This window comes from Bison bison, unplaced genomic scaffold (assembly GCF_000754665.1).
Source record: "Bison bison bison isolate TAMUID 2011002044 unplaced genomic scaffold, Bison_UMD1.0 scf7180017864527, whole genome shotgun sequence".
Classification (NCBI taxonomy): Eukaryota; Metazoa; Chordata; class Mammalia; order Artiodactyla; family Bovidae; genus Bison; species Bison bison.
This window is the reverse complement of record NW_011495078.1, coordinates 14,198,781-14,211,069: the sequence shown is the minus strand read 5'-3', so window position 1 is coordinate 14,211,069 and position 12,289 is coordinate 14,198,781. Positions and strand designations below refer to the sequence as shown.

The window sequence follows — 12,289 nt, the reverse complement described above, 5'->3', positions numbered from 1 at the left end:
TTGATCCTGTCTCCTGTACAATGTCACGAACCTCATTCCATAGTTCATCAGGCACTCTATCTATCAGATCTAGGCCCTTAAATCTATTTCTTACTTCCACTGTATAATCATAAGGGATTTGATTTAGGTCATACCTGAATGGTCTAGTGGTTTTCCCTAGTTTCCTCAATTTAAGTCTGAATTTGGCAATAAGGAGTTCATGATCTGAGCCACAGTCAGCTCATGGTCTTGTTTTTGTTGACTGTATAGAGCTTCTCCATCTTTGGCTGCAAAGAATATAATCAATATGATTTCGGTGTTGACCATCTGGTGATGTCCATGTGTAGTCTTCTCTTGTGTTGTTGGAAGAGGGTGTTTGTTATGACCAGCGCATTTTCTTGGCAAAACTCTATTAGTCTTTGCCCTGCTTCATTCCGTATTCCAAGGCCAAATTTGCCTGTTACTCCAGGTGTTTATTGACTTCCTACTTTTGCATTCCAGTCCCCTATAATGAAAAGGACATCTTTTTTGGGTGTTAGTTCTAAAAGGTCTTGTAGGTCTTCATAGCACCATTCAATTTCAGCTTCTTCAGCGTTACTGGTTGGGGCATAGACTTGGATTACTGTGATACTGAATGGTTTGCCTTGGAAATGAACAGAGATCATTCTGTCATTTTTGAGATTGCATCCAAGTACTGCATTTCGGACTCTTTTGTTGACCATGATGGCTACTCCATTTCTTCTGAGGGATTCCTGCCCGCAGTAGTAGATATAATGGTCATCTAAATTAAATTCACCCATTCCAGTCCATTTTAGTTCGCTGATTCCTAGAATGTCAAGATTCACTATGTATCTGCCCACATTACAGATACATATTTATCCAGAGCTCAAACTCTGAGCCAGACAACTTCACTAAGATACAGAAATAATTACACAAGTGGGACCATCAATACACCTTTGTGACCTCTTTCTTTCTGGTGGTTATACTGTACTGACGTTACTCAAGTCTGAACAGGCTGGCTATCAAAATAAGTAACATCCTATATGTTACCAGAATCAATTTCTTGGGCAGTTCTACTTGACCAGACTCTGGTCACTCTCATGCTGGGGTGACTATTAAGTAGCTCTATGGTAGATGTATCTAAGGTAGATATATAAAACACATTCATGGAACTCCTCTAATTTATTTGGTCCTATCTGCCTTCTTCCCTAGTCTCTGCCCCTGCCTCCTACTGCCCTAGTCTCCCTGGGGGTGAGAGTAAGGCTTGGGCACATGCTGTGTGAACCAGTGCTGGCCTGACCCTAAGCATGGGGGCTTTGGCTCCTCTGGGATCACAGGAAGAAAGGTTGGGCTGTGGGCATGACATCAGTTCTCCACAACCCCAAAATGCAGAAGATAGGAAGAAAGAGAAAAATTATTCCTCCTTCACTTTCGTTCCCCAAATTCTACAGTACTGGTTGCACAGCACCTCTCTCCAGATCTAGGACATAACTTCAATATTAGGACATTTTCCTTCCTCTCCTCTTTCTTGCATCATTTTCTTCCATTCATCAGCCTCTTCACACTTTTTTATCTGACATTCTCTGATCTTTCCTGAGAACCACTTTCTTTGACTGTGATATAAATATCCTCACATATTTTCTTTTCTCTCCTTTAAGGGAATTACAGTAGTTTCAACTAGTGATCCCAACAAGAAAGAACAATAATGTATCACACATCATGCAGATCACTAATTACCAGGAGAGGACCCAAGAGGGTTGTATTTCTCAAATAACCTGTAGCCTTTCCATTGATAAATTACGTCTCAAAGTGTTCCTGCTATAAAAATTTCCCCATACAATGCCACAGAAAACTTTTCAAAATCTACGTACCAACTCTGTCCTCTTTTAAATCTATTTTCACTGTTCTTGAGCACAGATGTAATTTCTGTACTCTGAAGCTTACAGCCAGGAGCTAACAACTGCTCTTCTCTATGTGTAGTATCTATCCTTCACATCTTAGATTAGCATTTTCCCAATATTAGGGGCAAAAACTCAACTAAATAAAGATAAAAGCTCCACTTGAATCCAACTTCTCAATCTTTCCTGTGTTTTCCTATATATTTCTAAACTTGCTAAGAAAATGAAAGTTTACATTCAAAAAAAGCAAACTGAATTCAATTAAAACTAAATATTTGAAATAAAGTATATTGTGTTTACTAAATTCATCTTATATTCTAATTATGAATTTTTAAAGTAGTTTTATGACTCTCTTTAAAAGTAAAATAAATTCACTTTGATTTCTCTTCTGTGGCCCATGGCTTTTCATTTACAGGTTAATGGCCAAGATAAATACAATACTTTCTAATTCTGCACTAGAGCATTTTGGGGAACTTTTTTGACCTAAAGAGACAGTATCGAGCAATCTATCATTTCCTTCTTTTGGCCACACTGTGTGTGCTGCATGGGGGATCTTAGTTCCCCAACCAGGGATTAAACCCATGCTCCCAGCACTGGGAGCATAAAGTCTTAACCACTGGACTGCCAGGGAAGTCCCTAGCAATCTAACATTTCAAGTTTACTTTCTGAGGGATACAAGCACTTAAAATTCTTCCTGCTTGTTTCTTTATTCTGGGAAAACATCTCATACTCCTTTCACATCTTTTCTGAAGGGTACAACTCCCTAGCTACTCAACTCTGGCCCAAGAAACTTTCAAGCTAATGATAGACCTACTTGTCAATTAAAGACAGTTTCAAATAATAGGACAAGAACAAGTCTAGGATTCAGAAACTTCAATTTTATCACCTGAATAAATTTCTCCAAGACTTTTTTCAGCTCTGATATTCAGACACTTAAGAGAATCTTCTACCAAAATAACAGAGTTGCTTTGCAAAGTCAAAAAGATATATTTGCTTTAAAGTGAATATCTGCATTTCAACGAATACTAAATTCAGAACAAAAGTGCACCTTTACACATAAACCAGAGTTTCTATCAGTAATTTAATACTTACGTAAAAGGATCATAGGAATCCATATCAACACGAAGTCCATTTATATACAGACCAGCATCGCCTGGCTGAATATCAAATTTATCTTGAAGATGCTGGAAATAGAGAAAATAATTAACCAAATGATATAATAATAGTTGATCTGTGTCAGGAGTTGGCAAACTATTTCTATTGAGTCAGATAGTAAATATTTTTAGGCTTTGCCAACTACTCAACTCCATCCTGCAGCACAAAAGCACCACAGGCAATCGACAAATGAACATGATTATGTTCCCAATAAAACTTTTATGCATTAAGACAGGCCGCAGCCCATATTTGGCCTTTATGTGGGTAGTACTGCCCACACTTGATGGGAATCTTATAAAAAGTTAGAGACAATACTTGAGTATTTTGATTTTGTAATATGTGATATTAATTTCCTAATGCTACAACTACTACTTACCTATTACATTTTATACTGTATGTGCATGTACACACAAACACTTAGCATTTGACAGCTGGCACATTCCTATTCTTTGATAGCCCAGAACTCAAAACATTGGTGTGTGTGTAAATATTTAGCAATCACTCTACGTAAGTTTCCATGAAACCAGTGTTTCAATGTTCACTTTTAGTTAAAACTTCACTTTTATTGATATAAATATTGATGTAAAAATTCTAATATCTTATGCTTTCAAATGTTACCAAGAATTTTTACAATTTTGATGTATTTTTTCTTCTACTTAAGAGTAAACAGGTTTTAACCTTCAAGTGAATAAACTTTTTCTGACTTTGTTACTGATTTCTAGTTTGCACTGAGACTGAGAATTTTTTCCTATTTATTCCACTTTCTGGAATTTTTGCAATTACTACTTTCACTCGGTCTTCTGTATCTTTACTCACTTTCTGACCATTTCATTAGTCTGAGAGAGGTAAATTATACTTCTCCTTCCATTTCCTGTAGTTTGTTTCATTATGGTGCTGCAGTGTTTTGATGTAAAGCTATCTTAAACTGCTCTATTTTCATTATGAATTGTATCCTTTAGTGTTATAAAGGGCCATTTTTGGGTCATTAATATTTTTAGAACTGAATTTGGCTTCATGGCATTTTAAGATCATACCCTTAGAACATAGTATTTGCTTGATATACCTTTGCACATCCTTTCTTTTTTGACATTTCTGAATCATGTTAAGGGTTTTTATTTCACATACAAACATTAGGTGTGTTTATTTCAAACCTAATGAAACAAACAGAAAATTTTTGCTAATATGTTAAGCTTATTTACATTTATTGATATCCTAGACTTGGTTAGCCTCAAACGGGATTCTTTCATGCTGTTTACTCTTTCAAGATGCATTTTTAAAGTTCTCTTTTTTTTTTCTTGTTCACTCAGCTCTCTTCATGCTTCAGAAGATTTAGACTTTTCTCTACTAGTTACTATCAAACATGCATATTTATTTAATACCCTCCGTCATCTTTTTAACCAATAGCTAATGATTTGTTGCAAAAAATAATAGAATAAGCCTTTAAACTTTTCCTGCTGCTTTTCCTCTTGGACAATTTTACTCAATAGTTTTTAGTCATTAGTGGTTAACTATGTACTTTCTAATAATTTTAGGCTTTCACTGCTTGATTTTTCAGCTTTATATCCTTGATTCCTATGTTTACAGTTACAGAATCAGCAAGTTTATTCTATTTTCTACCTTTCCCCTTATATTTACCAGTAGCAATATTTTATCTTTCTCAGAATAGGTACTGTTTTCATACTACACTATTACCCTGTCCCTCACTTTTTAGTTTCAGTGTTCACATAAACATATTCAATGCCCAAAAGGCAGGTTTTCTGCCCAGGAATCTTCAGTCAGTTCTTCGCTCAAAGAAATTCCTCAGAAAGTGTTCTTGGGAGCAATATCCCCTGAATTTTTGGATGTTTAACATCTTTGTAGCCATATATTCATATCTTCTTGACTGACAATTTTTCTTTCCTTGAATATCTTATAAGTAGAGCTTCATTGTTTCTTGACATTGAATTTGTTTTTGAGAAGTCTAACACCAATCTGATTTTCTTTCATTATAATCTTCTTAAATAAATCCATAAATAATTAATTCCCTTTATTTCCTATAAAGTTCAATAGTCTATGTTTTCATTTTGACCATTCGTGGTCAACTGTACCAAGTTACACAGTGCATCTTTTAATTTGTGGATTTGGATCTTCATTTCAGAAAATTTTCTAACTGTAGTCTTAAGCACTTATTCTGTCCATTGGTTTTATTTTTCCATTTTGTGACTCTAGTATAGGTATGTTGGATTTCATTTTCCTGCCTGTACTTTATCATTTTCTCTTGAATCCTGTTTTTTTTTTCCTCCGCATTTATTATTTCTATCTGTCTTCTACTGTGCTTCCTATAGGGTCAGTTCTCCTTTGTGCCACTTATCATTTTAGTTTTTACTTCAGAAATGCTTTTATTTTTACTTTGTATATCTTCACAAAGTTCTTCCAGGTCTAGCCCAACTTAAACCACTTGAACAAAGACCTTCTCTAACCTAAATATTCTACCCTAACGTCCTCCTTTTGAGACACTAACAAGAGTCTATCAAGGTTGCTCTCCTTCACTGCAGCCAGTCTACTAAACTCAGCTTTGCCTGTGCAACAGTTTCCCTGCTGAGTTCTTGTTGAGGAGCTGACAGTCTATATCAGCCTCTTCCTTCCCACTTGGTTTTATTTAAATACATTTCTCTAGCCCATTGTATGTTTTTATTCTGGCAATGGGAAATACTGAAAAAAATTTTTAGAAGAAAAGTGACTAGATCAAATTTCTTAATTTCCTCAAATATCTTTCCAATCACCTATCAAGATGACTGGCAATTGAAAAATTCAGAATTCTTATTAAATTGTTCCGAAATGAGCTGTAAACCAGGGCACAAATTCTGGTTCCACCTTGTACAAATCCTGTGACCCAGAATAAATCACTGGATTTCAGTTTATACATTAGGATATTTACAACAGCTACCATATATAAAACATTTTAAAAACTACATACTGCTAAATACAGACTGTTTTATAAAGTGAAGTCGTGCTCAGTCATGTCCAACTCTTTGTGATCTTATGGACTGTAGCCTACCAGGCTCTTCCATCCATGGGATTTTCCAAGCAAGAATACTGGAGTGGGTTGCCATTTCCTTTTCCAGGAGATCTTCCCTGACCCAGGGATTGAACCCTGGTCTCCCGCATTGTAGGCAGATGCTTTACCATGTAGCCACCAGGGAAGTTGTTATAGGTAAACTAAATATTCAAAAGTTTTCAATTCAACAAATATCTCTGGTGGAATGCTCTGTGCCAGATACTATGGCCATTCAAACCTCTAGGTTAAGAGTTTTCTGATTTACTCATTTCCCCTAACTTTCATTTCCATTCTACTTCAGCAGCTAGCTTTGACTGTCATCCTGTGATTATGTCATCAAAAGTGGTCTATCTTTGGAACCATCCCATTTGAAAGTGAAAGTTGCCTAGCCTGCCAGGCTCCTCTGTCCATGGAATTCTCCAGGCAAGAATACTGGAGTGAGTAGCCATTCCCTTCTCCAGGGGATCTTCCCAACCCAGGGATCACACCCAGGTCTCCCGTGTTGTAGGCAGATTCTTTACCATCAGAGCCACCAGGGAAGCTCAAGAATCCCATTTGGTCTTTCCAATTATCTCTTTTACTCCCACAATATCATCTCTTAAACCTCATGAAACTCTTCAGCCTCTGGAATTAAAATCACACAGATCAAAGCTTTGATGACCAGGAACAACCATTTTGGACTCTTAACTGAGCAAAAAATAAATTGGATTATGTGATGCCACTGATACACTGGCATTCCTTTCTTTCCCAATCTCTCTTCCTTATTGTAAGTGGCATTATTCAAACAAAAACAAAAATTCTTTTAAAAAATGCATTTTGCTTGAAGAATGGTGAAAGCAACTAGGAAAATTACAGAAAGGAGTAATACTTAGTTTTAAAGGATAAGCAAGAATTTGTTAGGTGGTCAGTGAAGCAAAGAATATCCCAGGTAGGGATGATGTGTTGTGGCTTCTACCACTTGATCTCCAATGAACCGTGTATCTACTTCATTATCATCATTGTAGTCCTTCGTCATCATCAAAACAGCCTATATTTACTAAGAGCTTACTCTGTCTTGGTGTGACAGACACTGTTAACTGGCTAACCTATCATCATCTCTAGCCCATTTCTCCTCTTATTGCCTCAATTACTAGAAAAGTAAAAGACGCTTGCTCCTTGGAAGAAAAGCTATGACCAACCTAGACAACATATTTAAAAGCAGAGACATTACTTTGCCAACAAAGGTCTACCTAATCAAAGCTATGATTTTTCTAGTAGTCATGTATGGATATGAGATTTGGATTATAAAGAAATCTGAGCGCCTAAGAATTGATGCTTTTGAACTGTGGTGTTGAAGAAGACTCTTGAGAGTCCCTTGGACTGCAAGGAGATCCAACCAGGCCATCCTAAAGGAGATCAATCCTGAATATTCATTGGAAGGACTAATGCTGAAGCTGAAACTCCCAATACTTTGGCCACCTGATGCAAAGAACTGACTCAATGGAAAAAATCCTGATGCTGGGAAAAATTGAAGGCGGGAGGAGACGCGGACGACAGAGGATGAGATGCTTGGATGGCATCACCGACTGAATGCACATGAGTTTGAGTAAGCTCCAGGAGTTGGTGATGGACAGGGAAGCCTGGCGTGCTGCAGTTCATGGGGTCGCAAAGAGTCAGACCCGACTGAGCAACTGAATGGAACGGCACTTTTCTAGTTCCCTCGTAGCCAGGAAGAACCACATTACAAAATTTTGGCCAATGAGACAGAAGTCAAAGTTGGCTGAAGTGTTCTAGGAAAGCTTTATTCAAGATGAACATGGTTGATCTTCCTACCTCTTTCTGCTTTAAATATAGATAAGCAGTCCGGAACTGTGGCAGCCATTTTGCAACCAGAAAAGAGAGAGAAAAAAAAAAAAAAAACATGTCTGTGGCAACCTACTTTGAGACTACTTTTTAATGTGAGAAAAGTGAATTCCTACTGTTTAAGGCCCTGTGTGCCTGGCATTATATTACTTAAAGCCAAATTAAATCCCATGTAATAAAGCCAGGCAGTGTTCTCAAGCACTCCCTAAGTATTTACACAATTAGGATCATTTAGAGTCTTGAGGTAGGTAATTTAAGAGACCATTTAGCAGAATCTTATCAAATTTGTGATCAACTGTATACTATATGCCATAGGATTCTAGTAACATTCCAGTGGTTTAAATTTTTCTCAATCTTCACAAGCTTTTAAGCAAAACTTTTATAGGAAACAGAAGATTTATCTCATAGCCTTTATTCTCTATTTTGTGAAGAAAACCATACAGCATGGGCAGAAAATTTGGAGTATGTAAGGTTAATGAGAAAGTAAGTAGGATCTATGTCAGGAAAGATTGGCTAGAATAACAAACTGTATGCTATATAAAGCAGACAATATAAAAATGGAACAACCTGAACTGTTCTAATAATCAAAAAGTACAAGCTAATATTTTTTATATGAAAATTAAAGGCCCAAAGTCTAAAATACAGTGTTATTAGTGTAGTAAATTTCTTTAAAAAAGGAATTCAAACTAACCTTTTGATTTTCCTGTATTTCCTCCCTCATAAGCTGATTTACAGCAATTCTGGTCAGATATCTGGGAACATAGAGAGATACAATTCATTCTTCCTTAAATGTTTAGGACTAAACTATGATTCAATGCAAGATAATACTCTGGATGAGGAACTAAAACTCTAAAGGCATTATAACTGAGAAGCACACATTTCCATACAGCCTATTTGATGGATGGCACAATGGCTTTCACTTGACAACGTATTTGATTCATGTGGAACAGAGACTGTAAAAAAGTTCATGCACACCCACTGCATGCATTATATACTATCAGGGCTTGTTTACTACTAGGTATTTATTTTTCAAGTATTCTTGATTGAAAATGTTGTTTTGTGTTGTTCTGCCCATAGGGCAGAAATTCTGTATGGAATTACCACTGTCATTATATGTGTTGCTGCAAATAAGAAATTTTAGAATATTTTTACATAAAGAATTTTGGTTAACCTGGGATCTAGACCAGAGTATATAAATTCTAAAATACTGATAATATTGACTTCATATATTTACTCTTGAAGAGCTTATAACTCCTTTATAATTTAAAAACAGCACAAATGTTTTTTAAATAAGTCTATTGATTATATTTATTTGACCTAATAATGCCTAAGAATGCTTAGTTATATGTCTGCCAATTTTATGCATAGAAGAAAGATTTAAAAGTTAAAAGACTGTTAATTAAAAGCTGACATTAAGTAAAACTCAAACAGAAAGGGTATCTTAAAACAATCCATAATAAGTCTGTATTATTTCCTAAAATTTGGCAGCATTTGAGATAAAACTACAACTGAAAATTTGATAATGCAAACTTTTTCATTCATTTATCAAGTATTTCATTTCAATGAACATTTCCTGGTTGTCTACAGAGTGACTTTTTTTTTTTTAAAGAAAAATAAAAACCTTTTATTAAGTCTGAACATAAATAGAGGCAAGATTTTTAGCCTTGGGCATTAATTATGGTTGCGCCATTGATGGGGTCTGGAGGAAACCAATGCAATCTGTTTCATCCTCAGGCTGAGGAAGCATCTACAAGTTCATGGAGCAATGAATCATCAGAGTAACTGGAGAGATGTGATCAAGAGTTCCATTTTGTAGTATGTAACAACATGCATGCACAAGACAATATTTTGCTCTAGTTTAAAAAAAAAAAAACCAATATACAGAATAGAGACCCTCATTCTACAAACACTGTAGATACCAGAATTAACTGACATCATTAAGTTGAACGAAATCAGCCATTTTCATAAAATTTATTTAATGGAAAGAGTTCTGGCTATCATCCAATCAATAACCTTTAATATACCTGGCTTTTATGGGGAAGTTCTGCGAAATGTCTTTCATTAATTTTATGGCATCATAAACTGGAGTGGACATTATTTGAGAAGCTGCTTGAAAACTAAGATCTGGAAGGAAAAAAATATCATTAAAGAAACTGACATGTTAGACCTGTGACATTTCCATGTAATTTAAATAACCCTTCTTGCCATGTATTCATAGATAGAAACATTAAAAAACACTCTTACCATTATTCAGAACTTTTAAATGAAATGGAAAGCTATCACTTCCATCCAATTAAGATAAGTTTTAACTTACCTTTACTGATAAAATCTGAGATAGTGTAAATAACAAGTAAATGAATATAATATTATCAGAGTCCATTACCAGCTTTTGCTTTTCTCTAAACTGTTCCATACCTAGATGACTCAAATTGTTATTTAAGTCTTTCACTTTGCCTCTTAAATCCGGATTCTCATATTTAACTGTCTTCTTGGTTTTATCACTTGGATACTTCAAAAGCAACATGTTCAGTAACAAATTTGTGATATTCCTCCCAACTTTGCCCAGATCTGGTCCTCTTTGGTCTTCTCTTTACAACAAATCCACCACTGTCCATCCAGCTGGGTAAATCATGAATCCAGCAGTTGTTCCTGGTGTCTCTTCTCCCTCACACTCCATTTCCAACACTCACAAAGGTCTTTGATACTCTCTCTAAATAACCCACCCTCGAATTTATTCCAACCCTTCCTCAGACCTCTATTCAATCACCCCTTCTTGAGGAAGCCTCCTTTTTCTGTTACCCCTTCTCTGCCCCTATCTCACCACTCAGATCTTCCTGACATATGCTTTTCTTAATCTTTTGTTCCTTTATTCTGCAGCAGTTGTGATAGTGATTTTTACACTGGTTTTTAAAACTGTTTACGTTTATCCACATCCTTTGAGGAAATGTGATGTCTGTTTTAGCTCTTTTTACCTTTGGAATATGTGTTTTCCAAAGTGTCAGTTGCAACCCATTAGTCGGTAGTGAAATCAGATTAATGGGTAATGGGAAGGTTTTTTTAATCAAATGAAACAGGGTATAATGAAAGTTTTATCAGAATTAATAAAATGTAGTATTGGGCTTCCCTGATAGCTCAGTTGGTAAAGAATCCGCCTGCAATGTAGGAGACCCCGGTTTGATTCCTGGGTAGGGAAGATCCACTGGAGAAGGGACAGGCTTCCCACTCCAGTATCCTTGGGCTTCCCTTGTGGCTCAGCTGGTAAAGAATCCGTCTACAATGAGGGAGACCTGGGTTCTATCTCTGGGTTGGGAAGATCCCCTGGAGAAGGGAAAGGCTACCCTCTCCAGTATTCTGGCCTGGAAAATTCCATGGACCGTATAGTCCATGGGGTCACAAAGAGTCAGACATAACTGAGTGGCTTTCACTTTCTCTTTCAGTAAACGTATACGGGGCTTCCCTGGTGGCTCAGATGGTAAAGAATCTGCCTGCAATGCAGGAGACCTGGGTTCGATCCCTGGGTTGGGAAGATCTCCTGGAGAAGGGAATGGCTACCCAATCCAGTATTCTTGCCTGGAAAATCCCATGGACAGAGGAACCTGGTCAGCTACAGTCCATAGGGTAGCAGAGAGTCAGACACGACTGAACAACTAACACACATATACACACACACAGTAAACATACATATCTATAGTGAAGTTTTTTTTTTTTTTTAAGTGTATCTATGTATTAACGCATTATACATTTGTTGTATGGTCTTGATGTAAAATATATTTCCTACTCCAGGTGTCAGCCAAAAATTATAAAACCATGGTTGTAGGGACATTACTGATTGCTAGCAGAAATTCAATAAATATTTGTTAAATCAATCAAAAAAGGAAAAGGTCTTGGTCACTTCCCTTCTCCTGAATCTATTTCCTTGGCTTCTGTGACATGCTCTTCCATCTCTCATCATCATCATTCCATTGTGTCTGCTTGTCCCACATAAATGAGCAGACTCTCCCTTGTGCACTAATTTGGTTACTATGCACTTTCAGTTAGCACCTCCACCTTCAAAAAACCTCTATGCTAACATTTTCCACTTTTAAAATCTTCTCCTTTCAGTATAAGGACTTTGTATTCACCCCACCCCTGGAACTGGTCATCTGAATATGTCACAATTACTTTAAGTCAATTTTTTAAATGCCAGTCTGATTATTTCTGAACCCTGTATTCAACCCCAAGCCTGTTTTATATTCTCTCTACAGAGGCTCCAAGCTGGAAATTTTAAAGTCATCTTTGAGTCTTTTAATCTCCTGAATATTTGCTAAATCCAGCCTGCCCATCTATGTCTCTACCACAGCAAAGGTTCTGTCTCTCACTATACTAATTCAATGATGTC

General features: G+C 36.5%; 1 protein-coding gene across 2 annotated transcripts in view; it reads right to left on the bottom strand.

Annotated features, from left to right (window-relative positions):
• UGGT2 (UDP-glucose glycoprotein glucosyltransferase 2) overlaps window positions 1-12,289 on the bottom strand; it is a 146,323-nt gene that overhangs the window by 94,652 nt on the left and 39,382 nt on the right. For both annotated transcript variants that reach the window (XM_010831523.1, XM_010831522.1), the window contains exons 9-11: window positions 9,936-10,035; window positions 8,603-8,663; window positions 2,970-3,061 (exon numbers count right to left, since the gene is read on the bottom strand). In XM_010831523.1, the coding sequence (XP_010829825.1) occupies window positions 2,970-3,061; window positions 8,603-8,663; window positions 9,936-10,035 (253 nt within the window). The remainder of the gene's footprint in view (window positions 1-2,969; window positions 3,062-8,602; window positions 8,664-9,935; window positions 10,036-12,289) is intronic.